This window comes from Cervus elaphus, chromosome 24 (genome assembly GCF_910594005.1).
Source record: "Cervus elaphus chromosome 24, mCerEla1.1, whole genome shotgun sequence".
NCBI classification, from domain to species: domain Eukaryota; kingdom Metazoa; phylum Chordata; class Mammalia; order Artiodactyla; family Cervidae; genus Cervus; species Cervus elaphus.
This window is the reverse complement of record NC_057838.1, coordinates 23,217,670-23,244,022: the sequence shown is the minus strand read 5'-3', so window position 1 is coordinate 23,244,022 and position 26,353 is coordinate 23,217,670. Positions and strand designations below refer to the sequence as shown.

Sequence of the window (26,353 nt, the reverse complement as noted above, 5' to 3'; positions counted from 1 at the left end):
AATCTACAACTGAGATAAAAGGTCCAAAATTTGCTGCCCAGGAAATACCAACAAGAGGTCAGAACTTTCTGGAACCTTAAAGAACCCAAATCTTTTTTTTTTTCCTGCTAAGTCACAAAAGATTGTTTTTTTCCATTTAAAAAATAATTGAAGTACAGTTAATCCACAATGTTGTGTTAGTTTCAGGGTGTACAGCAGAGTGACTCAGCCACACACACAGAGAAATATGTACCTGTTCCCTCCTAGATTTCCCCTTACCTCTAAAGAATTCAAATCTTACCCACCTCTTTGCCAAGAACAGTTTTCTCAGCTTGACTTTCAGGGTGAGGCAAGACGTGAAGAGGTTACGAGCACAGAATTTGAGACAAATCTGGATTTGAACCCTGGAGTGGCCACTGGCCCTATGTGTGAACTTGGACAAATTACTCACAATCTGGTGGTTATTGTCTTTTTTTTTCATGTATGAAGTGAGAATGATAACACCTTCCTCCCAGGACTTTTGGGTAGAGTAAATGAGAAAATGATTATGATTCACTTGAGCTTGACACATAGTAAGGGCACAGTGATTGCCAGTTATTAATACTGTCCCTGTGATCTTAATATCTCTTTTGTATGATCATTTCATTCTGGTAGCAAAGGACCTCATGGGCCAAAATGACACAGTGGTCTTCTCCAAATGTGTTTTTCTCTCATTATCAAAAAAAGGAAAGAAGGAAACCGAAGTCATTTTATTCTTCAGAGCTTTAAAAATGAGAATGTGCTCATTCTCATGATGTTTCCTGATAAACTGAATAAATGAATAAGACTCTGTATTTCCTGGTCAGACATACCCAGCTTTGCCTCATTTTATTGTGCTCCACTTTCTTATCTTTGAAGATACTACATTTTTTATTTTTTTATTTTGTTTACATTTTTTATTGATTGAAGGTTTGTGGCAACCCCAGGTCAAGCAAGTCTATGGACATCATTTTACCAAATGGCATTTGCTCACTTCACGTCTCTGTGTCCTATTTTGGTAACTCACACAATATTTCAAATTTGGTCATTATTGTTATATTTGTGATGGTGATCTGTGACCGGGGATCTTAGATGTTACTCCTATGGCTCACTGAAGGCTCAGATGATAGTTAGCTTTCCTTCTTTACCAGTAAGGTATTTTTAAATTAAGGTATGTACTTTTTTTTTGACTGCTCCAGGTCTTTTTTTTTTTTTTTCTTTCCTTGAACTGAACACATTTATTTTTTTAATTAATCAGTTTAATTGGAGGATAATTACTTTACAATATTGTGGTGGTTTTTGCCATACATCGACATGAATCAGCCATGGGTGTGCACGTGTCTCCCCATCCTGACCCCCCCTTCCCCCTCCCTCCCCACCCCATCCCTCTGGGTTGTCCCAGAGCACTGGCTTTGAGTGCCCTGCTTCAGGCATCGAACTTGCACTGGTCATCTGTCTTACATATGGTAATATACATGTTTCAGTGCTATTCTCTCAAATCATCCCACCCTCCCCTTCTCCCACACAGTCCAAAAGTCTTTTCTTTACATCTGTGTCTCTTTTGCTATCTTGCATATAGGATCATTGTGTTACTGTCTTTCTAAATTCCATATATATGTGTTAATATACTGTATGGGTGTTTCTCTTTCTGACTTACTTCGCTCTGTATAATAGGCTCCGGCTCCAGGTCTTAGTGGTGACATGTAGGATCTAGTTCCCTGACCAGGGATCGAACCCGGGCTCCTGCATTGGGAACACGGAGTCTTAACCACTGGCCACCAGGGAAGTCATTGTTTTTTTAAGACATAATGCTCTGGCACACTTAGTAGACTATAGTGGGGTATAAACATGACTTTTATATGCACTGCAAAATCAAAAACATTGGGATAGTCGCTTTATTGCAGTGCTCAGGAATTGAACTCGCAACAGCTCCAGGGTATAACTGTACTTGAGACAAAAGTGGCTTAATTTTCATTTCTGCCCAGGGTAGAAAAGGAAAGAGAAAAATGATAGCATATGGAACTCAGTTAAAACCCAAGGATGGGCTGCAAATTATTAAAGCTGCCCCACAGGATCCCTATGTCATATCCTACATGCAGGGACCTGCCATTTAGGCTTCCTTTAAGAAGTTTTAAATGATTATTTTTAAGCACATCTGAATTGTAGCAGACACTCCAGTTTTGCCAGGATGGGCAATTTGGCCCAGCATATTGACACAGAATTTTTTTTTTTTTTTTTTGGTTTTTAATTATAACATACAATCTGTTCTGAGATGATTTCCATCTAGACACAGGTGTCTGATTAGATGACAAGTGTGGCCCTACTGATTCTTCCCACATGCCATGAATTTATAAGCTTACCAGTCACGTTTACAGTTAAACTATTTATTTATGGACATCTGTCATTCCTTTCTTCTCATAATGTCTCTGATTTGCCTCCATTTTCGGCTGAGAAGGTTGATGCTGAGAGAGCAAGAGGAGAGGTCTCCAGGAGTCATCCTAGTTCCCACTTCCTCAGGAAACCGGAAGGATGCCAAGAAAGGTGACCCTCAAATGCCCGTACACAGAGGGACTAAGTCTTTTCATTTCTTTTCCTTACGGTGCTTCTTACAGAGCGGGACCCTCAATACATTTGTCAGGCTAAGGAAAGGGAAAACAGGTCTGTGGCTCAGGTGGTAAAAAATCCGCCTGCCAAGCAGGAGATATAGGTTCGATCCCTGGGTCAGGAAGATCCCCTGGAGAAGGAAATGGCAACCCACTCCAGTATTCTTGCCTGGAAAATCCCATGGACAGAGGAGCCTGGCGGGCTAGAGTCCATAGAGATCCAAAGGAGTTGGATGGGACTGAGTGACTAAACAATTCCAGGAAAGCTTCAGGGCAGAACCAGGAGGACAGGTAGCATTCTGTGAATACATGAGGGATGCAGGAGAGTTTAGCATGCAAGGAAGAGGGTTCAGCAGGGGGCCAGCGGAAGTCCAGGAAGATCTCATCGCAGGAGACATACAACAGTACTCTTGGAGCAAGAAAATCACTCTGGGCCACATGTTCAGTGGTGACTGAGGATGACAGAGGCAAGTCATGATGATAACTCAGGGTCCCAGATAGTGAGATTTCAGAGTCCGGGTGTAGTGGTAGATGACTTGGCCTGTGGTACCCAGAGTCAGGATGGGGGAGAGGTGGCCATGCCCTGGGATGGCTGTGCCCCAGCTGGTTCCAGCAGACCCTAACTCAGAACCCGTCCTCATTCTTGGTGGTTAGGACAGCACTCCGGGCTCACTCCATCCCTGAATCCAGGAAAGGCTCCACGGGCATGGCCCCCATTCCAGGGTGCGGGCACAAAAGATGTGGCAATAGCGCAGCCTAGTCTCTGCCACACCACCATCACGCATGCGCAGCCCACTGCCCAGCTGTCCTCAAACCCCCTTAAAACCTCTGTGATCTAGAGCCAGAGTGAGAATTGGCACCCCTTCTCCCCAACATAACTAGGAGCTATGAAGGCAGCACTTCTGACTTTGCCTGTATCATGCTACTGGGGAGTCCCAGTAGCAACCTCAAGATGCAATTACTTTTACTGTCTCTTCCACAAGCCCTCCTTCCTCCTTTAAATTTCTTAGTCCAGGGCAGATTTTTCTTCTTTAAAGGGAAGAGAAAAAAAAAATAAAGAAAAATAAAGAAATAAAGAGAAGAGAAAAAATCAGGAGACTCTGAATGCCTGGTCCATAGGCAAGAAGAGCAAATAGCCTGGAGAGGAACAGCCTAGCACATCCCTGGGACCCTGGGTTCAGTCTCCAGGAACAGCTCCATCAGCCAAGGGAAATAGTGCCCTGAGGACTTCAGGGCTGACTCTAAGCAGCATTATCCAGGACCTACCCAGATAACCTGACCATGTCCACGCATCTCCAACAACAACTGACAAATCAATTAAGTAGAACCGTATGAAATTGCTAGCAGTTCTACCAATTACATCTCAGAGGATGGTTGGATGGCATCACTGACTCAATGGACATGAGTTCAAGCAAACTCTGGGAGATAGTGAAGGACAGGGAAGCCTGGCATGCTGCAGTCCATGAGGCCACGAAGAGTCGGACACGACTTAGCGACTGAACAACAACTGCCAATTACCTTAAAATTTCATATGGCTCAACCTAGCACGATCTTGGATAATAACCCCTACTCTGTCTCTACACTAACAATAGCTAATCAAAGTAGGCATAGTAAAAATTAAGCATCCTCATTCCCAGTCCTCAGCCACCAGTTGGCAGTTTCCAGGAAAGACGCAGGAAAGGATGCCCTTGTGGCATCATTTTTCTGGTAATTTCCTACGGCAACATAAACTGACCTCAGCTTGACACTACTGCTGCTTTTGCCTCAAACACCCACAAGACAAATGTTTATAGGGTTTTTCCCAGCACCCATCAAGCCCATGCATGCAGCAGAACTTTCACAAAGCCAGTTCTCTCCTTAAGAGCCTACGGGAGCTCCTTATTATCATCTCTGAGGGTCAAACCCAAACTCTTCAGCTTGACATGGAAGGTGCGCCCTCGTCCAGTGGCACCTCACCCATCCCAACCCCACTCTACCTGAGGTAGGAGATAGATGGGCCCCTGGGCAGAGCAGCTGGAATTTGCCAAATGGAGTAAAATTGAAGCTTTGTTTCCCCCAGATGCTCCAAGGACAAAGTTAATGGCAGGAGCTGAGCTCTGCTGGAGTAAAGAGATAAGAGGTCTGCTCATGAGGTCAGAGAAAACTCCCCAAATGCACATGCACAGGAAGGCTCCTCAGGGGTCAAAAACGAGGGCGTGCCATCCCGTAATAAGTGTCGTCAAACCTCCCACTGGCCTCTGCGCTGGAATCCATCTTGGCAAAAAAGCTGCATATACATATTGGGCGGAGGGTGGGGGGCGCTGGAAGGGTGGGTCCCAGAACAAGGCAGGTGTAGGAAAAGAAATGAAATAACTGGCCAAAGGTAAACAAAGATTCAGAAGAACTGCCTTATATATATGATTTAATGGCCTCTTTACTGCATTCTTCCTCACTGGGGAGGGCGCCCATACCCCTTCTCTCCGGGTTGTATTTCTGCCTTGCTTCAGTCTTAAACAAACACAGTGTTTCTCTGTGTACTCTCCCACGTTATACTGTATCTCTGATAATAAGCTTTGTACCTGTTTTTACAGTTTTTGCCTCTTTGAGAAATTCCTATTTCAAACACAGCAAGCGCGAGGGGAACTTTATTTCTAGCCTTTTGCCCCCAATGGACTAGCCGGCTAGGATTCCTGCTGTTCATCCAGGCTACCCAGGTTCAGGTCTTGGGCAGGGAACTAAGGTCTCACTTCAGGATGGTTCATTGCTGTCTCTCCAAGATGGCATCCTCACTCCTCCCACCCATCCAAGCCTCATCATCACGTAAGACCTAAGTCCTGCATCCACCACCAAACCCTCCCTGACCTCACAAGTTCACAGTCACAGCTCCCTCTTCTGAAGCTCTGTTCATTCATTAAAACAACGTTTCACACGAATGCTTGAGACCCTTCCTTCTGCACACCTCAGCTCACTGTTACTTCATCTTCAAAGGCGTAAATATTCCCCCTCTCGACTAAACTCAGCCTCACCAAAAGCAGAGACCATGGATTACGCAAACTCCCTCCCTCTGTCCCAGGATAGATAATAAGCACGTGAGATTGGGGAAACCCGTTTCCAGTACTAACTTCAGCACACATATCAGGTCTCAGGCTTCCGGCTCTCCTTGCAAATAATTGAGCGCTACTAGTTTCCACACTGGCAGACATCCCACAACAGACCTTAACTAGATGAAACAAGTGAGATGAAAGAAAACATGGTCACAGACATCCACTGACTACCAGGAAATGTGACAAGGTAGCGCTGGCCAAGGACAGATGATACAGGGAGGGAAAAGGAGTGTATTTCTTCGGAGTTTTGTGAAGCTTCCTTTCCAAGTTGCACAAAGAATGTGAACATGGGGTCAGAAGCTCTCATTTAAATCCTGGTCTTACCAGACTCTGAGTAGCTGTGTGACCTTGGGAACACTATGTGACCTCTCTGAGCCTCGGTTTCCTTGTGGGCTAACGCTGGCACCTCACCTCTGCATGCTGTTTGGCACAGAGTGGGCACTCAACTGGGTATGTTTTCTTCCCTCTCCAACAGAACAAGTCTCATAACCTCCGGTTTCCTCCCAGTCCACATACATGTCAAGGGCAAAGAGGACGTGATGCTAAATGTGACTCAGCAGGGAGAATTTGTCATTTAAGTAGTGACTGAAACAGAAAACCAGTAGGGACAGGATATTAAGAGAAACATCCGGGTAGATCTAAGCATCCAGCTCCTGTGGGCAGACAAACTTCCTGCTCACTGATCCTAGGATTCTCTGACTGGTCTGAGCCAATAAACTCAGTAACTGCAAAAGCATTTTGCTGTTATTACCTCTCATGGGTTTGGCTCCAAGCAACTGTGCCTCCTCGCTGCTGCCATAACTCAGATGAATTAATGTAACCTCGTTCCACAAGGATCAGCTCTACACCTTTTGACACTGAAAAGGCTACCAAAATGACCGGAAGTCACATGAACCCAGTTTCCTATCCAGTTATTTATCATTATTTTATCCAGGCTGCTAATCATCAAGTTTAGGGTCAAGAAAAAAAAAGAAAGAAAATATACTGCTAACATGAATCTTTTACTTATATTCTTTCATGAGAACAAAAGGAGTGTACCATTTCCTAGTCATTAAAAAAATGTGGTACATCTGTCTTTATTTATTTTTGGCTCTGCTTCTGAGGCATGTGGGATCTTAGTTCTCCAACAAAGGATCGAACCCAAGCCCCCTGCCTTGGAAGCACTGAGTCTTAACCACTGGATCACCAGGGAAGTCCCTTCCTAGTCATTTTTAACCATAACCCATAGGTCTAAATTACATCACAAAGAAAAACTATGCCTAAGGTCAGCATCCACTTTGGAATTCTCGCCTTGGCTCCTATAATAACACACTAGAAAAAGAAATAGGAGAATCATACCCAAATTGCTATAGGACTTAAATAATAAATGATCACTCTTTAACCATTTACAAATTCTGAGTATTAAAAGAAATGGAAATTGGTGTTTTAAAACATCTGGTTAATAAGCAATGCAACAAAAAAGGCCATGCAATGCATTGAATGACAGGGAATCTTCCTTCCTAACAGGGAAGCGCCACTTGAAATTCTTTCCCTTTATCAACCTTATTCCTTGATGGTGTCAACAGACTGATTACTGGTGGCCTCAGTAGGCAGTGCTAAGAGACGATTCACTTCCATTCGTCTATGGGAGATGGAGCGGAATTGGCTGAAATCATTTTCCTTTTCACTGAGTAATCATTTGTCCTGGGATTTTTCCAGGGGCTGTTTGGGAACACACTCATTTTGCTCATATGCAAATCTGAGGCAGGAGAAACATTTGCGAACTTACATTTGATTATGCAAACATCCCAAGGAGGGTTTCCTAAACGAATAAAAAATTGGAACGCAGCCTTTTACTAAGCCTAGTTACTGTTTCGTAACTAGGAAGCCTGGGCAATGTCTGTATTGATCAAAGCCGGGAAAACTAACAAGGGTAAGGTAGTAAAATAAAATGCTACTATTTACTGTCTGTCATCACCGATGACACTCTAATGTCTTCGCTAATTAATTTTTATTACCAACAGGACATCAGGAACAGAGTAATTAGAAAGACTTTCTCCTGCTCTCATCTCAGAAATGTCCCAGGTTTGGGGTTCTCTCTTATCTGCTAAGCTTCTTGTGCCAGTTCCAAGTGCCTCCCAGCATGTTGGCATAAAAGCTCTCTAGGGTCTCTAGGTGAGGGATGTTTGCCAGTCCTTGTTAGAACAGATGCCTGATATATTTTTCCCAAGGTACTTGCTGATTTAATGATGACATTTACTGTCCCAGCTACCTTGAAAATTGTGATGCATTTTATGCGGTGCCTCTGTTGTTTACAAGGGGATTCTAAAGTGAACCAGCATACGTGTCATCCCTCATTTTCAAAGCTCATCTCTGACCCCCCTCAATATCTCTCGTCTACCACCCCTCAGTTTCCTGGCTCACCCTGATCTGGTCCCACTTCATCATCACGTCACAGTTCCCACTTTCTTCTCTGCTAGTTTTATTTTATCTGAAGAATCCTCCTGTTTATGCAAGCCAGAAGGTATTCTCCTCTCCCCTCAAACATCTCAGGTCATCCCAGGACAAAAAGGACCCAGGACTGAAGTATGAACTTTTCTCTGTTGTCACTGACCTGCTTCCTTTGAGCATCCTCCTGAAGTGGTAAAACCAGCAGCTCCCATTTGGCAGGGCTTCTCAAATGCTAATTGTGACACCACCAGGGACCATGTTAAAATGCAATCCTAATACAGTCAGTCCAGGTGGAGGGTGGGGCTGAGATTCTGCAGCTCTAACAAGGTCCCCAGGTGATGCAATGCTGCTGGCCCCTGGACCACACTTTGAGAAGCAAGTACAGCTATAGCCCTAAGCTATACAGAGAAGCTGCAGGTAGGGGGCACAGCAGAAAGGGGCAAGGTAGGGCCCTGGGACCACCCTGGCAGGCCAGGGGACAGCAAAGCGGAGGGAAGTGAGGAGTGACATCACAAATGGAGGAAGAACCGGAGCATCCTGAGGATGCTCATCCTGGTGCACCTGAAGATGAGGTGACATCCTCCCCAGGGGGGACCCTGAGGATGCTGGCTGAGGTCCTGTGAGAACAGGCGGGGCCACTGGGACCCCATGCTGGGCATTAATATTAACACGACCTAGTTTGCTTCCAGGCTGGTGAGCTTCAGACATCTCAGTAACCACGACAAATAACCTTCTCCCCACCCTCGGTTTGTCCAGATGAACCCTTCTCCCGCCTTCTGCTTGTTCCATCACATGAAGCTCTCATTCTCCTCTTTTTGCCTGCTGCTCTGTGTCCCACCGTTGTCCCTCACGTCGGTCCTCCTCTGTGACATCCAATGCCGGTTGGCTTTGACAGAGGCTTCCGCTGGGGACAGCTTCTCTTTCAGGCTGACCCCTGGGTTTAATGTTTCTTCCAACACTCCCCAGCTCACCCACGTCTGGGGTATCACCGCTTACTCAGTAGAATTACAAGAAGGCACAGCTCCCAGACCGGGCTGTGGTTTCCTATGACCTGGATTTTTAACCCCATTTGTCTGTTGCAGCTCAGAGATTCACAATAACCTTGACTGGGGCTGAAGTTTTGCTTCTCTCAGGACTGTTCAAGGAGGCTCAAGGGGGTGTGTTTACTTGGAAAGGGAGCACTAAACTACATCCCACCTTGGGACCCGTCTCCAGCTGACTTGATCCTGCCAGACTTTGTATTTTCCTTCTTCTGTCTGGTGATCACACCACAAAGCTTTCACCGGCCCACTGGTCTCTACCCGCCTGCATCAGAACAACATTCAAACACTGGGCTAGACAGAGCTTTACCACGCTCTATCCCTATAGGTGAGGTGCAGTAACCATTCTTTATTTTTGGCATGTAGGATCTTAGTTCCTGACCGGGGATAGAACCTGCACCCCCTGCCCTGGAAGCACAGAGTCTTAACTCCTGAACCACTGGCAGTCATTCTAAAAGCAATTCTTCCATTGTCTTTTCTTCTAGAGAGATGAGCAGATCTTACTCATTTCTGCATCTCTGTGCTCTGGTTGGACGGATCTCAGAGTGAGGTAAAGACACTTGGTATATCTGTACCATCCACCAGCACCTCCCTGTAGACTCGCGTCCCTCACTATCAGACGTACATCTGAGGGGCAGGCACAGACCTCCACTTTCCATTATTGGGAATTCTCTGGTGGTCCACTGGTTAGAACTCTGTGCTTTCACTGCCAAGGGCGACGGTTCAATCCCTGGTAGGGGAACTAAGGCCCCACAAGCTGCATGGCACAGCCAAAAGCACGAAAACAAAAGACCTGCCATTATTGTAAGGACAGAGGAAGCAAAGCGCTTGCGGATTTTTAGAAAGTGGTTTTTAAACGATTTTGACTTTTCTGTAAGACAACCTCCATGTGCAATGTTTAATTAAATAGCAAGCAAGTAAAATGATTCAAGAGTAAATGTTCCAAAAATATATATAGTTTTCATTCATATACAGGAGAAATGACACATTTGAAAAACACTGGGGCTGCTTATGCAAAATAATAATAAAGGAATATGATGAATAATTTTGAGCCAATAAATAAGACAACTTAATGAAATGGGTGGATTCCCTGAAAGAGACATGTTACCAAAGTTCACTCAAGAAGAAATAAATACCGTAAGTAGTTCCACTGTGCTATTTACCCGAGGGTTATTTTCTTTTTCTTGGCTGTGCTGCACTGCATTCAGGATCTTAGTTGCTTGAGTAAAGATCAAATCCACATCCCCTGCATTGGATTCTTGGAGTCTTAACCACTGGACTGCCAGGGAAGTCCCTACCTGAGGTTTAGATATACCAGACTGAGGAAGAACTTTATATAAATATTCAAGGCATGGTCATTACATGATTGATTGGATTTATTGGTAAAAATTCTCAGAAATTGCTTATATGGAAATATTCATCTTTTGTAAACAAAAGTAATATCATGGATCAATCTAAGAAAGATACAAAGAAGAATCTTAAGAAGGACCATGTGTTGAAGGCAAAGGCCATGTAGGTGAAAAATCTGTGGGTATCAGAATTAAAAGAGCCAATAGTCCAACACCCTAAATTTTTAGATATAACTGTAGACCAGAGAGGTTAAGCAATTAGCCCACGCCACAAAGCCAGCTAGTAAGAACTGAAACAATTCTTCCACAGATCCTGAATCTTTCTGAGCAAGAGTTCAGACAGGTTTGGGGGAGTCATTTGTAACCATGGAATAAAGCAAAACTCATGGGATCAGCCAGAGGAAACAAAGCCAGACTCAGACTCATGAACAGGCAACAAGGCCCACACAGAGCAGCCTCAGTTTAACTGTGCTCCAATCATGAAGCCAGCCAACATCCCAACTGGGCAAAATAAGGTCACCCAGCGTTCCTGCAGCTGGCAATAAACAAGTGAGCTTGTCCCTGATCCCCGTAGACAGGATGAGCTAAAAAAAAAAAACAAAACCAAAACTCCCCAGAGTGAATTAAGATTCCAAACAAAGAAGAGTGATGCTGGGGGAAAGCAGATTAAGGTACAACCTTTTCTTCCTTTAGGGAATTAAAACTGGACTTGGTTTTCCTCGCACTGGAAAGTAGGGAAGAAGTCACAGTGCAGGGACTCCGACTGCATCCAATAAGTATTTAATACTATGCAGCTCCAGCCCAATATCCAACCCGAGTATCAGAGCCACAGGGGTCCTCAACTGCACCTCTGCTGGCCGAGTACCTGGCGTTCCCCACTCCAAGGGGCCAGCACCAGCCCCGCCTGCCAGGAGACGGGAGGTAAAGACGGTCACAAGATGACAGGCAGAAGGTCACCCACACAGAGTAAGCCCTCAGTACCTCGGAGTTACATCAGATTGACAACAGCGGCACCAAGGCAACAGGTCCCCTACTAAGGCGATCTCAGGACTTCCCTGCCGGTCCAGTGGCTAAGACTCTGGGCTCCCAACGCAGGGGGCCCGTGTTCGTGCCCTGATTGGGGAACGAGAGCCCACAGACTGCAACCAAGCGTTGGCATGTCGCATAAAGATCCCGCATGCCACAACCAAGACTGAAGATTCTGCAGGTCACCACCAAGATCCGACGCAGCCAGATAAACAAGTATATACATAAAAATGCCAATCTCAGTGAGTAGAAACTTACATGGTTCCCTTAAACAGCCCCACTGCTACATCTAGGCCTTTTGAGAGCATCATTTACAGATACTTTTCACCAAGGCTGCTTCCTTCCAAGCCTTAACAGGGGTAAACCTTGGCGGCTCTGGCTTCTCCATTTGGGGTTAAGTTTCTTCAGGATCCCTTGTAATGCCGTCTCTTGACATTTGCCCAAAAATATGTGATCTGCAGGGATGAAGCCTAGTAAGTAAATGGGCCTTGCCTGGCAAGGTTCCAAACACCCAGCCCTAATGGCAAGCTTGTAGGCAGACTGTCCATAAACAGGTATTGCAGGAATGAACCTAACAAATCCATAGTCGTTTTTAAGAAAACAGCCTCGCAGTCAATGGGCCAGGTGATCAAGGCAATCCTGTACTCAGGATTTTTTTTAATCTGTTTCTGCCCGCGAATCTACTGACAGCTCCTCAGTCATGGACGCTGCAAGTGCCCACTCAGACGCCCTTACCAGGCGGCAGCTGCCACCCACCAGCTCTTCTGATTGATGGGGGCGGGAAGGGTACAAAGACAGGGCCCTTACCCCACAGGGAGAACAGCTCCTTGAGGCAGTGCAAGCCCCATCACTCCCAGCTGAGACCACATCCTGGCTTAGCTGCATCCCTCGCTCACCTTGTTCCCCCACCTTCTTCTCCTGTCAGCCCTACCGCCAAAGTCACACACACAGGAATCCCTACCTCAGGGTCCGCTTCCAGGGAACACAGACCCCCACCACTGCCCCAAATTATGAGCGGTCTTTACATTTTGTTATTTTATTTTGAGGGTAGAACCACACTGCAAGGCATGTGGGATCTTAGTTCCCCGACCTGGATTGAACCCTCACCCTCTGCAGTGGAAGTGTGGAGTCCTGGGCCATCAGGGAAATCCCGAGAAGCCTTTCAATTTTAAAATAAGAATCGGCACTAAGCATTTTGTGTTTGGTGGCATTTTTCCAAATTCCTAAGTAGAAGGCATCCCTTCTCTCGAGTTTCATTAGAAACAAAAGGCAATTCGAATAAAAATCTACCATGCATGTTTTTTCCTCGGTTAACACCCTCACTTAAGAACACCCACACATTGTGTGTATGACCACAGCAAACAAGCTGAGACAAACCCACCCCTCCCCACCTCGACACAAACACTCCACTTGCCTTTCTAGAAAAACCCCTTAGCAAGGACACCTACTTTGTCCTCTGATGAAGAAAGCACAGGAAACTTACAGCACCAGGCAGCCGCTGATGACTTTGCTCCGTACTATAGACAAAGCAACTGGGAAAAAAGCAAATAACTGACAAACCTTCCCGAGAACACGGAACCCGCAGGGGTCTTTCCACTGGGTCTCACTTTGTACTTATCCCCCGTTTCTCCTTAATCCAAGTGTGGATCCCTGTGTTTCTTTCACGCTACAGGACTGCTTTGGCAAAGACAGTCTTCGAAACCAGCAAACCATAATTAAAAAAAACAAACAAAAACCCCAGCAAACCTCCTCAGTTATACTGTTCTTGTAGAAAATGAGCAACACCTGGGAATTCTAGATTTAATATTAGTGGCATTAAAGAGAAAGCACTAGAAGTTCTAAAAGCCGCTGCAAGCACACATAACCCTGCACTTGGCCACTTCCTCATAATTAGTTTGCTGGGGAGGTCTGCCACCCCTGGGCTTCGCTTGACTCCAAGTTCTACAAAGAAAAAGGAGTTTCCATCTAGTTCCTTTTTTTCTTTTTCAATTAACATTTCCCATGATTTTGGTTTTCTTAACTCAAACACAGTAAGTAAAATAAAAGGACTCCTTTTATTTTGTCTTACTTTAACCAGTCTGACCTGTCAGTTCTAGTTCTTTAACCAGACCTGACCTGTCTTGACTGTCCCTGCCAGAGTCCTCTGACAGTGTCTTTTATTATCCAGACTCAAAATACAAACATGTTATGACCAAGAAGGGTCAGTCGTCAAAGGGAAGACTGTGATGTTGGAGCTACTGATGTCTAGGACCAGTCAGAGACACCTACAAGTGAGTTTCAAATTCTTGAGAGACGATGTCTCAAAGAGAAAGCACAGTGAACCCAAGCTATTTGTCTCACAGCATCTGCAACTCTGCACGTAGACTGTGGGTTGGCTACGACGATTCCTACCAAATGCCCAGTTCCTTTGTACACCTTTTCTCTCTATCCCTCCTTCACTCCCTGAATTTTCTTTTTTCTTTTTTTTTGGCGCAGCATATGGGATCTTAGTCCCCCAACCAGGGATCCCACCCGTGCCCCTTACAGTAGAAATGTGGAGTCCTAACCACTGGACTGCCAGGGAAGTCCCTTGAGTTCATTTCAACTCTAGCATATATCCATTTATTTATTCAGAGCCACTTGGAAAGGCAGTTAGGGCACACGGAAGCTAATGAAAGTTTTCTATTTTTCACTGCAAAATACAATTAGCTAGTGGTCAACTATAAGGCTAACATTTTAAAATTACATATATTTAATATTAGGTTTTCCTGTATAACAACAACAATCAGTTGGAAAATACAATTTTAAAGTAAGAACATATATAATATTAACATACATATAATTCCTAGGAATGAGGTTAGCAAGAAATACACATGGTCAGCATAAGTGTTAGTCGCTCAGTTGTGTCCGATTCTTTGCGACCCCGTGGACTGTAGCCTACCAGGCTCCTTGGTCCATGGGATTTTCCAGGCAAGCGTACTGGAGTGGGTTGCCATTTCTTTCTCCAGGGGATCTTCCCAACCCAGGGATAGAACCCAGGTCTCCTGCATTGCAGGCAGATGCTTTACCGTCTGAGTCACCAGAGAAGCCCAAAAATACTGGAGTGGGTAGCCTATCCCTTCTCCAGGGGATCTTCCCAACTCAGGAATCGAACCAGAGTTGTCTCCTGCATTGGAGGCAGATTCTTTACCAATTGAGCTATCAGGGAAGCCCATAAGAAAAATCACAAAACTGAGAGAGGAGATAGGATATCCATTTAAATAATGGTTCCAGAATGTGAAGTCCTAATAGGTTAAACATATCAGTTCTTTTCAGTTGGGGTTTGTAGGTTTGATGCCATTTAAGCACTAATGTAATTTTTAAAGACAGACAAGAGGGAAATGAGTAATGAGGATAGTAAAATGTATTATAGAACTATAATTACAATGCCTTGGTACTTACACAAAAAGAGCTGAATTTCACAAAAAAGAAAACTGTAGCCCCAAAATAGATGCTACCTCACTTGAGAATTTAATGTATAATAAAGGATCATTACAAAGTAATTGAGAAGGGAAGGATTTTCATTCAATATTGGAACAATTGGATAATAATCTGGAAATGCGATGCACTTGGATTTTTATTTGACAAGCATGTACCAAAATAAATTCAAGGTGAATTAATTACAAGTCACAGAAAAACAAATGAGTGGTACTTTAATATTAATCAAACCACTGAAGAGAGAACAAGTTTGGAAAACAGAAACATTAAAGATGAGCTCGGGTAAAAGATCCCAAGAGTTCTTAGGTATCAGGAAGGATGAACTGACTTTAGTGATGCCAGCCTACCCACAGGGACAGGGCCAATGCTGTGTGTCAGGTGGCGAGGTGCTCCAACCAGTCAATGCCAAGAAGCTCAGAGGCTACCATAAGACAAGCTTCTTGCTCCTGCGAAATCCCACTGGGCTGAGCCTGTTCCTCCATCTCAGATCCTCCCGGGTTGCTGCAGTGATGGGAGAGACACAATGGGAGTGCCCTGGCTCTTGCTCACTCTCATGAGAAGTGACACACAGCACTTCCACCCACCCAACCAACCCAAAGGGTCTTGGGGTGGACTGGCCCCAAAGCAGACTTCGACTTGGGTTGGACTCTACCTAAAGCAGAGCCTGGGGGAAGGCTTTGGGTTGAGTGGGGGAGGTGAGCCTGGGACATACTGGAGGAGGCGGAAGAAACGAGGTAGTACAGGAGCATGAATGAGCAGATCACTGCTGGGGGCAACCTGGGCTCAGCTCTGCTGGGAACCTCTGGGGAGGACAGGCAGAGGATGTCCACGGGCTGGCCCACCAGGGGGACAGGGGAACTGTGGTATGTATCTACCCATCGCCCTTCATCAGTGGTCCAGGGCTGCTCCCAGGAGCACTAACCTCCCAGCACTTCTGGGCCAACCATGCCCCTTGCAGCCAGGGAAAGCCCTCCAACGGGGCTGCAGTGCATTTCAGGAAACGCGTCAGGACAGGGGCTGTGGTGGTGCCATGCAACCATCTCCTCCTCTGTGGGGGACTCACAGCACCTGCTAAAGAAGGGGAGACGTGGATATCTGGGGAGCACCGTCTCTGCCACCAATGCAAAGACCAAGCTCCAGAGGATTCTTTAGCCAATCTGACACCTACAGAGCATCTGAACAAAACTAAACGACCAGCTTCATCCAGTCTATTCCTGGAAAGACACTTCTAAAACCAAGGCTTATCATTGCTGGGAGATCTGCTCCCCCATTCAGCACTGAGGTGCAAAGGTGCTCCCTGAAGGTGCCCTGGACTAGCTTGTGGGTGTGGAGGTGACTGGTAGGGAAAAATGCCCCACCAGTTCTGGGGGATTCCAAGCCTGTTTGCATGTAGTATGTGGTTTCTGAGGGTGACCAATAAGGACTAGCTCACAAACCACTGACCACAGGTTCCAAAGAAAACCAGCAAGGGAAGCCTGCATGTCCCCCTGGAGGCCCTGAGAGGTGCTGCCGTGAAGGTGATGCCTATGTAGAGACCAAGAGACAAGTGGAAATTTGTCAGGCATGAGGACAGACAGGGTGGATGCCACTTATGACAGCTTTTTGCTCTTATTGGTGCATTAGGCTAATACTTCATACAAAAGGGAAATACCAAGAGACCTTTCAAATTACTTAATGTGAGGCTTCCCTGGTGGTCTGGTGATTAAGAATCTGCCTGCCAATGCAGGAGACAGGGGTTCGATCCCTGGTCTGGTAAGATCCCATATGCCACCGGACAAGTGAGCCCGTGTGCCACAGCTACGGAGTCCGAACTCTAGAGCCCTTGAGCTGCAGCTACGGAGCCCACGAGTCCTAGAGACCGTGCCCTGAACAAGAGAGGCCACCGCAGTGAGAAGCCCTCACTCCACAACTAGAGTAGCCCCAGCTCACTTCAACTAGAGCAGGCCCATGCTCAATGAAGACCCAGCGCAGCCAACATGATACATTTAAAAATATATAATGCCAACTTTTAAAATTAATGCCAAAAACTTTCATTAGTACAAGACTTCACTATAGCCACCAGAGATGTGTTTTTGTGACCCTTTTTCACGTGTGTGTTTGGGTGGCCTCATGTTTTCTGCCCTCCTCTGCCCCGAAGTGCAGTTTCCATACTTCTTATTGCATAATTACCTAGAGACCATTTAACCAGCACCACGCCTGCTCTCTCCTCAGAGAATTTTTGAGCTTCTCTGTCCAAAAGCACAGAGCGGAAAGTGAATCGTTGGTGCTCTTCGAAACTGAAGGCAGATCACTAAGCTCACGTGATATGGGATGACAGCTTCAATCTCAAAACCATCCCCAGTTTTCTCAAACGATTATCACTTTCCTCCAACATGCAGAAGACGAAAAAGTGTGTGTTTAATTAGGCAAAATGTTACCAGATTCTGGCAGATTCTGACCTTCTCCAATGGGTCACAAGTGGCAGGCACAAGAGATGGGTTAACTCAGAACCTCCAAATGAACACTAATGAAATGTCCTGGAGAGGGAAAAATAAGACACCGCAAGATGCGAGAGCTTCTCAGAAATTGGTTCAGGAGGGCTTTGGTCAGTTAGAAAAAGTGGGGTGATGGATGTGGCTGAACACAGTCTGCCCCAAAGCTCTTCTGTTCCTCCCATGGATGCATATGGTCTTCTCCTGGGACAGCGGCACCCTCAACTTCCCCCATTCTCTGACCTCCACAGCCAAGAGTCAGTTCCTTCTCCCAATCCTTTCCTTCACCATCCACATCTGGTCAATCTCCAAGTCCTAGGGACTCCACTTCCTAAATGTCTCTCAAATCTGATGCCTCCTCTCCACTCCCTTAACTACTTGCTACCTACATGCATGTTCTCTGCACCCCCCCGCCCATTACATGGGACCTGAATGATCTGCCTCTGACCTTCCTTCCTACCCATCCCCTCCCACACCCCTGGACAAAGTGATGTCTCTGAATCATAAAGTGGGTCATCCCTTTCCTGCCTCAACTGAACAACTCCAGTGGGTTTCCACCTGTTTCTCGAATTCTGGAGAATCCTCAGATATACTCTAGGGGGTTCACAATTCTCCAAAAGTATTTTTTATTTAACTTTGTGCTTTCACTTGAATGATCCTCTTTTTTAAAGATTATTACTAGAAAATCAACAGAAACATATTCTGGGTCATCTGAATGAGCAGGTTATGACCAAGTGCTACCACGTAATTCCACTCTGTGTATTCTTGCACTTATGATGCAGCTGGTCACAAGAAATAGAATTATTATGTTAACATGTTTATTATTTTAATATTATTTGAATTGTCACAGGCTAGTGAGAAAACAACAAATCAGACTTAACTCAGACAAAGGGAACCTGAGAAGTGGGCCATCACATGACCCGTGTGAAACAGCACACAGCATCCCAAACTCATAAGAACCTGAAAAATCACCCAGAAATGGTGATTTAGTTTTAGCAAGAATGACTTCCTCCATCACATTAAATTCATGGAGTTAATCTGAATGTATTCAATTTGTAGCTGTGCTGATACTTTATTCATACATTTGTTTTGGTTTTACGGTCATAAGGAAGCTCTAAATGTGAAGAGTTCAGACATATTTAAGGCTACCACATATTTGAGTTGCACTGTAATAAGAATAATTTTAGCCACCACTAGGCACTCTAGCATTTTTTCTCCTTTAAATAAATTCACATATTACTCGCATTTGAGAAACTCGGGCCCTCAGAATAAGGCTTTAAGTTACAAAACACAGCATATGTGAGAGAGACAGTGACGTTCTCTGACCTTCCCACCCACACACCCTTCATCATTTCCCACTCCTCTTGCCATTGGTTCTGGCCAATGGGCTGCAACCCAGGAAGGGATGCATCGGTCCCAGGCTGCAGCATAGAAGAGCCAGTGAGCACCCCTCCTGTGTTCTCATCCACCACTGGTGACCACACATAGGCCAATTTTTCCAAATGGTGTGGCAGCAAGAGGGGAAAGCTCTGTCAAGTTGGCCTTCCACTGACCTACGAAGAACACACAGAGCAAGTGAGAAGTCACCATTGTTGCGTGAAGCTACTAGGGGATGAATCTGATTTGTTACTGCAGCAGAGCCTAGCTTATCCTCTCTTCAGGAATGGCCATCTACCTCCCTGAACAAGCCCTTCCCATCATGCTCCAGGCTGCAAACAACTTTTAGTTCAATGACCTGAACACACCAAACTGCTTCTTGGCACCTTACTTTTGCATATGCTGTTACTTAATCCTAGAATGCCATTCCCCACACTCTTCTGTCCTCCTCCTCATCCTGCCATTGTGATTCATCCTTCAAAAGCTAGTTCAGATATAATTACCACCAGGACATTTTCCTGCCTTTTCCAACCTTCTTTCCCCCATCACCATTACCCAAGAACTCTACAGAATGCTTTCTTGCCATGTGATAATTACATGTTTACATGTCCCCACTCTACCCCCAAACATACTGTTGCAAGATCAGTGGCTTATTCACCTCCACACTGTCAAGACCACCATGCAGGAGAAGTAGGCAGCATTTGGCAATTTGGCCAGGAAAAGCTTCCTCCAAAGGACTTGTCCTAAGGTACTTCAAGGAAGCTGAGTCGAGATCCATCACCCCCCAGAGAAAACCCTTGACCCAAGAGCAAAAACTCCAGGAAGTCCCAGCTGTCTCTGCCCCAGTTCCAGACCAGACACGTGGTGTTCTGAGAAGACTGAACCATCCTCATCATCTCCCCAAACTCAGTGCTCTTCAGCCCCCACTAAGGACTCAGACTTTACCTGGCAGGCCTTAGCCAAGGGCTTTGTACTCAAAGTGTGGTCCACACTTAAGAACTAAGGAGTGGGACTTCCCTGGTGGTTCAGTGGCTAAGACTCTGAGCTCCCAACGCAGGGGCCCAGGTTCAACTCCTGGTCAGGGAACTAGATCCCACACGACACAGTGAAGATTGAAGATCCTGTGTGCCATAACCCAGGGAAGCCAAATAAATAAATAAATAATTTTTTAAAATAAGAACTGAGTAGCTAGTGAGAAAAGTGGAACCAGACACCTGGGTCAGAACCCACATTTTAGCAAGATGCCAGGTGACTCATACACTTACAACATTTGAGAGGCACTGACCTAAGGTACCCAAACAGAATCTCTCCATCCTGACAGGTAACTTTAATAACCATACTTTTATACACTGATGTATGCAATCATATCACAATAAAACTGAAAGATGAAAAAGAATTCATAAAAAAACACAACACTTTCTCATCATAATAAATATCTGTGAAGTGTTTTATATCACTGAATTCTCAGGAACAATTCACTCACATCCATTTTACTGATGAGGAAACTGGGGTTCAGATTGGTTGGGTACTTTGCCCATCATCACACAGCTCTGAAGAGTCAGAGTCAGGGTTTGAAGGCAATTCTCCTGGACTCAAGAATTGTAATCCCCATCACCACACACTCCATGGCACCCTGCCATTTAGGAACAGCCTTCCAGATCTTCCAGCCTTCCAGAGATCGCCATGTCCCTTCACCCAGCCATATTTCCCTCTAGTCCATCACTTGCAGCACCACTATGCCTCTACACACACCGCTCTCCCCAAGACACTGCGGCTCTCCCTGAGCAATGATTTTATGGGCTTGGTCAATAATTGTTGATGAACCAATAAAAATATTTCCTCCTTGATCATCAGACAACCCTCTGAGGATGGCTGGACAATTATTATTAAGTTAAGAAGGCTGAAGACACTGAGGTTCCAAGACAAGTCCAATGCCTTGCACCAGGTCACCAGGAAGTCTCAGACCTCTGGGAATGGACCTGAACTCCCTGACTCCCAGGACAGATATCTGCTTCCCCATACTTCCACTCTCCCTGTATTTCCCTCTTCTGACCTACATTAGCAGGAAGTTAAAAACATCCTTCCCAAAGAACTCCCTCACATATGCATCTTCAAAAGGGGCTCTGTGTTACCGCCAGACGGGCCAAATTTAGACATTCACAGGAGGCCACCACAGAAAAACCTGGGAAACTCTGGGTACCAGATACAATAGCCCTCTGGATGCAAGGAAAGGAAACATCATCAGGCAAGGGCCTTCAACTAGTGAAGCCTATCCAAGCCCCTCACAAGGAACCCAAATCCAGGCAGAGGCCCCTGGAAGGCCAGGCTGGTAGAGACCCACCACCCTCCCTGATCAGGTATCAGTCAGTCCCTGGAGTCTGTGGTATTGTGATTCCACTGGTCAAGACAGCCCTTTCTTTCCCTTTATTGTCTTCAGAATGAAGCTAAGGGGACTTCCCTGGGGGTCCAGTGGTTGCGATTCTGCCTTCCAATGCAGGGAGTGTGGGTCTGATCCCTGGTCAGGGAGCTAAGAGCCTATAAGTCTCACGGCCCAAAAACCAAAACATAAAACAGAGGCAATATTGCAATAAATTCAATAAAAATGTTAAAAAGCGTGCACATCACAAAACTTTTTAAAAAAGAAAGAAGCTAAGACGTCTACCCAGCTCCACATGTAACCAGAGAAAAGCAGCACACCTGCCTGAAATATTCAAATATTTAGGAAAACATGGGAGGGACATTTCCCTCGAACTGGTTAAAAGGGGGTTGAGAGAAGACAAGAGTGAGATCCTGCGGACAATGAAGCAATGCTCCACTTTGTTTTGCATTATGCCAAAGCACCATGCCACCCTTTGGGCACCCACCGAAGGCACCCAGATGAGGTGATTAATGGGCTCTGACTCCCTGTTGGTTAAACTAATTCCTGGGCACAGAGCTTCATCCGCCAGGAGACACTTTGTGAAAATTCTCACCAAGGCACTCTGCAGGCTAGCACAGGCTGCCCAGTGCTCATGATACAGTCGTACTCAAGAAATGTTTGGCTCAGTTCCCCAGCATCAGATCCTGAAACAGGAATTTCCTAGGAAAGTGTTTCATTAGCAAGTATTGCTAGGAAAAATACTGGTAGGGGAGTGAAGACATGAGGCCAGAAAGAGAAGCAAGAGCAGCAATGATGCCTGGAATTCAATGCGATGCCACTCTACAGTAGGTTCCTACAGATTCCAGAAGCCCCAGCAAAGAGGGTCTTCCTCCAACAACGAGGGGTTAGCAGCTGGAAATGAAAGCACCTGGGGCACCAATGTGCAGAAAGGACTCGGAGGGGACACTGAGTGACTGTGAAGAGTCTCTGACAGCCCAGGGTTCAGTATTCCTTTCTCCAAGGTTTGCCCAAAGCATGGTCATGATACCGCTGACTCGGTTATTCTGCAGCCTCACGGGGTTCTCATATTTCTTTTGGCTCACCCAAAAAGGACCTGGCTCAAAGACCTTTCAAATCTTCACGGAATGAGTTACAGAGCCTCTTTCAGAATTGTTTCCTGACTCTCTTCTTTCTCCCAAAAAGCATTTTCTGTCATTACCCAAAGCAATCCAAATATTAAGCTGAAATGTTTTCCTGAAGTTGGGCTGCCAGGCAAACCCAACAGCCTTTTCCTTTTTTTTTTGTTTTTTTTTGTTTGTTTGTTTTTTGCTTGCTAGGGCCCCTGATTCTTGCCACCTTGCCCTTTAAGGATAAGCACAATGCTTGGCTAGTAGTCTAAACGCCCCATTCATTGCGTTAGTGATTGTTAGCTCAACACTAGCTCGCAGATCACTGTTATAAGCAGTAAATGGACTAAGTTCACAGCTCCTATCCCAACCATCAAGGCACAGGATCACCTAATGTCAAGATGACAAGGAAGGACCCAGCTTCAACTTGACAGCTGTCATCTTGGACAAGACAGAAAGTAAAGGAGATGGACTCCACGGTGGGGGGGGCGGGAGGGGGGGATGGAAAGATGACTAACTGTTGACAATGAATAACAACTGAGTTCTCTCCACAACTTCTCCTCACCCTCCCCTCTCCCAGCAGGCAGATACCCCGAAAAGGTGTCTCCAGACACCTCTGCCCAGCCCTATACGGCCTTCTCCTGTCTCACAACACCTCTCCCCCAGAGTCAGACAAGGGAAGGCTGTGGAAATGTGGTCCTATATTTGAAATTATTGATGGGATATTTCACAAATTCATTTTCTTTTCTTTCTTTTCTGTTTTTTTTCTGTTCATGCCTCCAGATGCTCTGCCTGGAGCCTTTTCTCCTGTGGTCTTTAGTTCTTCTGTGTGTTTCTTTACTTCTAAGGAGAACTGCCTTTCCTTTAGCTGGGTCACAGAGCCGTAGGACACCTGGGTTCAAATCCCAGCTTGGCTGCTAGCAAGCCATGTAACCTTGGTAACCTCCGTTTGCTCATCCGACAAATGGGAATAAATCCACCTTCCTTATAGGTCTGTGGAGAGGATGAAATGAGGTCAACTCTAGGTAAAGCACCTGATACGCCTAGATGCTCAATACAGGCCAGATAGCTCCCTCGCGGCTCCCCTCTCCTGCAGCCCCATCGCACCTTGCAGGATGTCCCCGCGTTTCCCAGGCCGGCCCCTCTGGACAGCGAGGGACAGGAACCCAGCTCGGGACAGCGTTAACCCCGAGAAGGCGAGTTTCAGCTGGTGTGGACACACACACAAGCGCACGCGCGCATACACACGCGCGTACAAGCCCTGCGCTCTTGCTCCCGGCACCCCCGCGGGACCCGCATTGAGGCCCCGCAGCGCACGGAGCGGGGTCTTCAGTCCCGGAGACAGAAGGGTTCCCCCCATCCCGGCGGCGGCCCCGACCCGGTGGGCACCCGAGCGCACAGCACTTACCCGGGGCGGGCCGAGTGGGGCAGCCGGGGGCTGGCCGGCCGGGAGGCGGCGGCGGCGGGCGCGGGGCGGGCGCGGCGGCGGGCATGGCTCGGAGGCCCGGACTCGGGACCGCGGCTCGACGGCAGGGCGGGCGCGGCGCGAGCGGCGAGGAACCCGCGCCGCCTCCTCTTCTCCTTCCCTCCCGCCGCCCGCCCTGTGCTGCGCCGGGCGACAGCCACGGGGAACGTCTCCGGGGGCGCCGGCTTAGCAACCGCGCGCCCGCCCCGCCTCCCTCCCGGCGCCCGCCCCGCCCCGCCCCGCTCCCCGCCGGGCCCTGCAGGCAGGCGGGGCCCGCTTTGAACTTGCTCGCGCACCCCTTTCTTCTCCAGAGAGCGCCCGAGGTGGCCCTCGGGGACCCCTCTGGAGCCCCGCCTCTCCCCGCGCGCCGGGCGCGCCCTGAGCTAGGAGCGGTCGGGCTTTGAACCTGAGCCTCGCCCACGTCCTCTGTGGGTGGCGGACCAAAGGCGTTCCGAGGACCCCGGCAATCCTTGCCCCTCCTGGCGGTTCAGAGACCAAGCTTCCCTCACCGATCCCTTCCTCCTACCCCATCTCCACTATGCTCGCATACGGACCCCGCAGCCGCCCTCTGCGTGCCCCCCAGACTCAGAGACCTGCTCCTACTCTCTTCACACCAGTGACCTCAAAGATACAGCTTGCAAACTGCCCTCCAGCCCCATGTCTTCCTGGTACCATGCAACGACTGCCCAGTGCCCCCTGCATTGTTCTACCCCTTCCAAGCCCACCATAATCCTCCCCCACTTGCAGAGATTCCCCCATGTCTGCAGTCACAATCCCATCTCCTCAAAGACGGCTCCCAGGCCCCTCCCGGGAGAGATGATTAACGCAGGGAAGACCATGCCGGTGTTGGGGAACAGGATTTGCCACTCCAAACGGTCTCTCTTCGGAATATTATTCTAAGCTGGTTATTTTTTGAGAAACAGCAGACAGGGGGAAAACTCTGAAAACCAAGTGGGAGTTACCCTTGTGTAAGAAACATTTATATTTGTAAAGGAAATCTCCGTTTATTAGATGTCTCCTTTACCTGGACGAGAAGGACCAAATCTCTAAAAATTCCTCCCCCCCACTTTCATTTCTAATTCTTTACAGACTCTTGTCACATCATTTCTGAGTTTTTCTTTTTTTTATTATTATATGAAACATATATCGTTATTCTCCACATTTTTAAAAGGAACTAACATAGAGCAAGCATTATTTTCAAAACTTATTTGAACACATAGTTATATTAATATTTCATGAACAAATGGTTCTATCGGAAGAATAAATGACAGCTCATGTGCAAGACCTAGAGAAAGATATTTAGAGATGATTTTCTTTCTTTCTATTTCGAAACCTCTGTTTCTTGAGGTTTGTGGGATTTTAGTTGAACCTAGGAACTTGACGTGCAAGTACGGAGTCCTAACCACTAGATCACCAGGGAATTCCCTAAAAATTCTAATCACTGGAGAAAGCGGTGACAAGTCTGCATCACAACCTTCCCCCTTTATACTGTGCTTTTCCTGGTAACAGCTACACCCTCAAGGTCCTCTTTTGTCTTCAGTTGAGGATGGTATTTAAGGTAAGGGCTTTAGCCATTTGGAAAGTTAGTCTTTCTGGGGCTCTCCCATGTATGTGTGTGTGTTTGCTCAGTCGTGTGAGCTCAGTCTTTGTGACTCCATGGACTCTAGCCTACTAGGCTCCTCTGTCCATGGAATTTTCCAGGCAAGAATACTGGAGTGGGTTGACATTTCCTACTCCAGGGGACCTTCCGGACCCAGGGATCAAATCACCACCTCCTGCGGCTAATGCATTGGCAGGCGGATTCTCCCACTGCGCCACCTGGGAAGCCCTGTGTCATGTGTACCTGTTGTGAAACTTGATTTTTCTCCTATTAGTCTGTCTCCTGTCAATTCTGAGACCAGCCAGAAGACCCTAGAAGGCAGAGGAAAATTTCTTCCTTACCATCACCTACCTCTCCACATGACCACTGACATGATTACAGCAGTGGTCTTGATTTTCCTTGATCCATCAGGTCACCGAATGGCCTTGTCTGGTTCTGTGAACTTGTGCGTGTTGACAACACCAAGGCTGAGGACCAAGCCTGTTCCCAGATGTCAGGGTCTGTCTTCCTCTTCCTTACACGTAATAAAAACTCTGGGAGAAGGCTCTACTACATTGGTTCAGCAGCTCAGAGGTGATCTTAGGACTAAATCTCTTTCCGTGGCATCCTTTAACATATTGCCTTCTCTCCTCAGACTCAGACTGTTGCCTGTTGTCATAGGACTGCTGCAACAGCCTCTGGAAGCCACTGTGCAAAAGAGCTTTGGCTTCCAGCTCGTTTGATGGCCATGAAGTGATCATCAGGGACCATCTGCAGCAATAGTGAACAAAATGACAAATGACCTGCCTCCCAGTCACTCCTCTCTAGTAGGGAGAGGCAGATAATGAAACATCAAGTATGGTGATAAATGGCAAGGAGAAAACAAACACAGAGAAGGGGATGGGGATTGGGGACTGTTGTTATTTTAGGTTGGGCAGACAGGAAGGGCCTCACTGACAAGATGACATTTGAGCAAAAGCCTGAAGGAAGA

At 46.7% G+C, this 26,353-nt stretch overlaps 1 protein-coding gene across 1 annotated transcript in view; it reads right to left on the bottom strand.

Annotated features, from left to right (window-relative positions):
- The window catches only part of DCLK3 (doublecortin like kinase 3), a 39,212-nt gene extending 15,094 nt beyond the window's left edge, over positions 1-24,118 (bottom strand). The window contains exon 1 of the mRNA XM_043886789.1: positions 23,727-24,118. Within this exon, the coding sequence (XP_043742724.1) occupies positions 23,727-23,811 (85 nt within the window). The 5' untranslated portion in view covers positions 23,812-24,118. The remainder of the gene's footprint in view (positions 1-23,726) is intronic.
- Between the last annotated feature and the right edge of the window lie 2,235 nt (positions 24,119-26,353).